Source organism: Macaca thibetana, chromosome 14 (genome assembly GCF_024542745.1).
Source record: "Macaca thibetana thibetana isolate TM-01 chromosome 14, ASM2454274v1, whole genome shotgun sequence".
Taxonomy (NCBI): Eukaryota; Metazoa; Chordata; class Mammalia; order Primates; family Cercopithecidae; genus Macaca; species Macaca thibetana.
This window is the reverse complement of record NC_065591.1, coordinates 16687901-16692999: the sequence shown is the minus strand read 5'-3', so window position 1 is coordinate 16692999 and position 5099 is coordinate 16687901. Positions and strand designations below refer to the sequence as shown.

At 36.5% G+C, this 5099-nt stretch overlaps 1 protein-coding gene across 1 annotated transcript; it reads right to left on the bottom strand.

Annotated features, from left to right (window-relative positions):
* Positions 1 to 1454: 1454 nt before the first annotated feature.
* On the bottom strand, positions 1455 to 4375 carry LOC126936119 (olfactory receptor 8J2). Its single transcript, XM_050758566.1, has one exon. It carries the CDS (start codon positions 4357 to 4359, stop codon positions 3394 to 3396), a length of 966 nt encoding a protein of 321 aa, XP_050614523.1. The 5' UTR covers positions 4360 to 4375; the 3' UTR covers positions 1455 to 3393.
* Positions 4376 to 5099: the final 724 nt, after the last annotated feature.

The following is a 5099-nucleotide window of genomic DNA, read 5'->3' as shown; positions in this document are numbered from 1 at the left end:
AAATGTTTACCAAACCACCTGATATCATAATCAGAGACAGTCAAACTACAAACCAGGACAAAAAGTTGATGTCTTAATGCCATAGGCAGCTTTTCCCATGATGTCAGAATAAAACTCTATAATGAGGCTCCCTATTCTCAGGCCTACCTTTTTCACTTGGCAGCATAAAAGTCATTTGATTTATTCAATTGGTTGTCTTTAAGCCTAGGGTCAAAACTATTACACAAATTGGGACTTTCATACTACTGTTAATTTTACTCTGTATTTTCCACTTTTAAACTTTGTGTGTGTCACTCGTTAAATTTTTCCAGAAATACAATTTCTAACAAAACAATGCTGACTCAGCACTTTGAGATGATGGCAAAAAGATTATGCAACAGACAGAATTGAACTTAATAATGAATTCCAGGTAGACTTAGCCTGTGATTCTCTTCCTTCAAACCTCTCATGTTGCTCAATATGGCTAATGGAGTTTTGTCATTTACTCATAGTCAGTAAGCACTCCCTCTAATGTGAGATGGATTAGGAACTCAGAACAAGTCTATTTTGGCACCAAAAAAATATTAAAACTTAATGACAATATGAATTACTAGTGGTGCTTTTGGAAAAATATTTTGATCAAAAGGGGGAAATGTGAAAGCTGTCAGAATCAAAATGGAGTTAAAGATGGGTGCTGATGAGTTGATGGGTGCAGCACACCAACATGGCACAAGTATACATATGTAACAAACCTGCACATTATGCACATGTACCCTAGAACTCAAAGTATAATAATTAAAAAAAAAAAAACCAAAAACACACACATACACATGAACTGACAAATAAAGCCATAAAAGGCTATGAAGAGAGGGTTCTCATGCTTGTATGCCTGATAACAAAAATATCATAAATGGTGGTAAAAATCACAACATTGCTCAAAGGCCATCACAACCTTAAAAATATGTATACTTCTGCAAGGACATCTGTCCAGCAACTGCCTGTGCAACCTCAGACTAGTATCACTCTTATTACTGATTTTTGAAGCCAAAGATAATTATCTCAAAAATTATGTAATTCTCCTCAATTTGTTTCTCTATAAAACCCTTTGTCTTCCTTTTTCTCTTCCTTTTTTCTCTTAACCCACATAATTAATATGACACTTGCTTTCTCATTGCAATGCTGTAATCCTGAATATTATTCTCTTTTAGGGAGCCTCTCCTATTTAGGCTGACATGCCCCATGGGATGATTAACACATAGACCAGAGCTGACAATTTACTTTTTCTACCTTGTTTCCTTGAAAACTTGTCTGCTTGGTTGGTTGAGTTAATTCATCACATATGAGTAAAAGTGCCACAAGTGTTATGTGAGTGTGTATATGTGTATACACTTTCATAAACTTAAAACCAACTGATTTTTATCTTTTATTCAAAGAAGGCCATGTGTATAGTTTGTTTACATAAATTTTATAGTAAATAATGTAGAAAGGATATATAGCATGTCAACTTTTGTAAGACTATACCATTGAGCACTAATGAATAAGACAGGTACAGGAACCTATCTGAACATGTCACATTCCATTGAAAAGGGAATTTGCTGATGTGATTAAGAATCATGAGATGAGGAGGTTTTCATGGATTATCTGTGTGAGTCCACGACAATCACAGGGGAGGAAGGGAAGAAGGTGGTGAAAGGCAGAGGAGACACAGCAGTGGAAGCAGAGGTCAGTGATGAGATTGCTAGCTGGAAAGGGAACATAAGCTAAGTGCTGTACGCAACCTCTAGAACCTGGAAAAAGCAAGAAAACAGATTGTCCCTAGAAGTTCCAGTAGGAACACAGACTGCCAACATCTTGGTTTTAACCTCGTGAGACCCACTTTGACCTTCTGACCCCCAGAAATGTGGGATAACAAATTTGCGTTGTTACAAGCTACTATGTTTGTAGTGATTTCTTACAGTAGCAATAGAAAATGAATACCAAAAAAAAAAAAAAAAAAAAAAAAAAAAACACATTATTTTTACAAAATACACGTGTAAGCCAAATTAAAAGGTAGAAAACACTGGAGTACTTATTTACCTTAACTAATTTAGTAATATGCATAACATTGGTATAAATGTAAGAGTGAGTTTAGCGCTGTTACTCCAATGCTGTTCATCTAGCCAGACCCAAAAGAATTGTTTCTAATGGGAATTTTAGTTCTCTGGTTACAATGATATCAGTTGATGAAGCCAAGTACATACATCATAAAGTAGAAAAAGATACACAAATAAACAAATAAGTAACATAAAGGCAAATGCCATCGAACTATTATCAATGTTGCCCTTGAGACCAGAAATACTCCTTATATAGTGTGTATTCCCTTCAGTGATTCTGCTACTTTAAGGCTTCAGTGATTATGCTCCTTTAAGGCTAAAGTTAGAAGTTGAAATACTGATCTCAGTCACACAGTCCCTGGATAGGGTATGCTTCTAACCTTCCTGAAAATATGATGACTGTACTTTATTTCCAGACACTACCTTTATTTCACATATAAGTGCCACTCTCCCTCGCTCCATCATGCATTAGTAGCCTTCTACATGCAAAGAGATATAGTTCATAGTAGCTATTAACTTTCTTTAAAAAAACAGGAGGACTCTTAAGAACTGGCGACATTTTAAAGATAATATTCTTTTAAAAAATTTTTGTCTAATAAAATTTTCTTTCAAATTACACTGAATGAAAATGCTAAAAGTAGTGCTGCTTGGTATTGTAGTTTCATAACAAAGGCAATTAACTTTACACAAATGTTTTATGATGAGATGGAAAAAAATTGTGTGTCTTACTTGAGTGAACATCAACATTTTGCTTTGGGTGCACACACCAACTGAGAATAATGAAAAAAGAAAATCCCCTTTAAAAAATTTGTTAGCCTGTTTTCCCTTAAGTCTTATTTCCACGTGTAGTTTTTCTGTAATAAAAATTTATTTTTAAATACAAGATAAAAATAGTTCCACAAAAGTTGAACTTGATGGATAAATGCTACAAAACTAAAAATATAATTTTTAGTAGCTGAACAAAATATGTCTCTTGCAAGGAGGATGATCTGTGTTTTGACCACCTTCCAAGAAATGATGCCACATACCTCCACACGCACTACCACGCTTTCTCTTCCTTGTTTGGAAATTATTTTAAAAACCCTTTAGTGGCTTACATTTTATCTATGTCTACAAACTGATTATTTGCAAATTATTTTTTATTATTTATAGACATTGTTTTCTTGTTTGGGTATGTGAGGTTGACATAAGAACAATTAAACATTTTCCACTAAAATGAATGGAATTTCTAACAATTTCTTGCCACTTTTTTTTTTTTTTAAATAGCAGTTTTCAGGAAAAAAATGAAAAGCACTAGAGGAGGATAGTTTTAGTTTTAAATTTACATTAGTTTGAGTGATCGGCATGGGTTATCTAGGAATCTCTTCAGTGCATCTTTCACGTTTTTGTTCCTTAGGCTGTAAATTAGGGGGTTCAACATAGGTATGACCAGGGTGTAGAAGACCGAGGCCATTTTGTCAGTATCTAATGAGTGATTACTCCTTGGTTGCAAATACATGAAAAGGAGAGTCCCATAGAACACAACCACAGCTATCATGTGAGAAGCACACGTGGAAAAGGCTTTTTGTCGTCCTTCTGAGGAACGTATCCTCAAAATGGTAATAACAATGTTGAAGTAGGATATCAGAACAACGATCATGGAGAAAAACAAATTGGTCCCTGAAAAGATAAACACTGCTGTTTCTGGAATGTAGGTATCAGAACAGGACAATGCTAGCAAAGGGACATCGTCACAGTAAAAATGGTTGATGATGTTGGAAGAACAGTATGACACAGAGAACACACAGGAAGAGACAGTAAGGGCTGTGATAAGACTCTGAAGGTATGTGAGGGACACCAGCAGACGACATACCTTTGGAGACACCACTACTGCGTAGAGCAGAGGGTTGCAAATAGCCACGTAGCGGTCATAACCCATTGCAGCCAGCATGAAAATCTCAGCCACAATGAAAACCAAGAATCCACCCAGTTGGGCTGCACATCCATAGTAAGATATGGTTTTCTTGGTAACCAGGAAGTTAACCAGCATTTTAGGGGCAATGACAGTAGAATTGCAAAGATTAATGACAGCCAAGTGTCGGAGGAAAAAGTACATGGGGGTTTGAAGTCGAGAGTCGACACTGGTGAGGGTGATGATGCCCAGGTTCCCTGCCACCGTCAGCACATAGAGCACCAGAAAGACCAGGAAGAGAGGAATCTGGAGCTCAGGATCATCTGAGACTCCCACAAGAATGAACTCCGTCACCCATGTGAGATTTCCTGAAGCCATTTGTATTGTTGCCTTCATCTTTTACCTGAGAAAGTTGAAGGAAATTAATGGATGATAAAATTGATGTTTCTATTAGATGCTAGGTTGTTAAATATTTCATTTGAAATGAGTTTATTTTGTTTTACAAACCCTTAAAAGTTTCAGAACCTAATTGTTTTTCTCCCCATGTTTTCATAAACTTCAGAAATAAAAACTCACCAGACAATTAAGAGTCTTAAAACTGGCCGGGCACAGTGGCTCACGCCTGTAAACTCAGCACTTTGGGAGACCAAGGAGGGCAGATCAGAAGGTCAGCAGATCGAGCACAACCTGACTAACACGGTGAAACCCCGTCTCTACTAAAAAATACAAAAAATTAGCCGGGCGCAGTGGCGGGCGCCTGAAGTCCCAGCTACTTGGGAGGCTGAGGCAGGAGAATGGCGTGAACCCGGGAGGCGGAGCTTGCAGTGAGCCGGGATCGCCCCACTGCACTCCAGCCTGGGAGACAGAGCGAGACTCCGTCTCAAAAAAAAAAAAAAAAGTCTGAAAACTGCTTGGATGAGCAATTTATGTATTCACTATTGGATATAGTTTATATTGAGTGAATACATATTTATTTGTTTTATTATATGTTTTATTATTATGCATTTATCAACTATATTAGCATATGATATTGAATGAATATATGTGCATTTGATATTAATGTATATTCACATGTACTATATGCATAGATTAGCATATGATATATACACACATACATACACATGTAATTTATTACT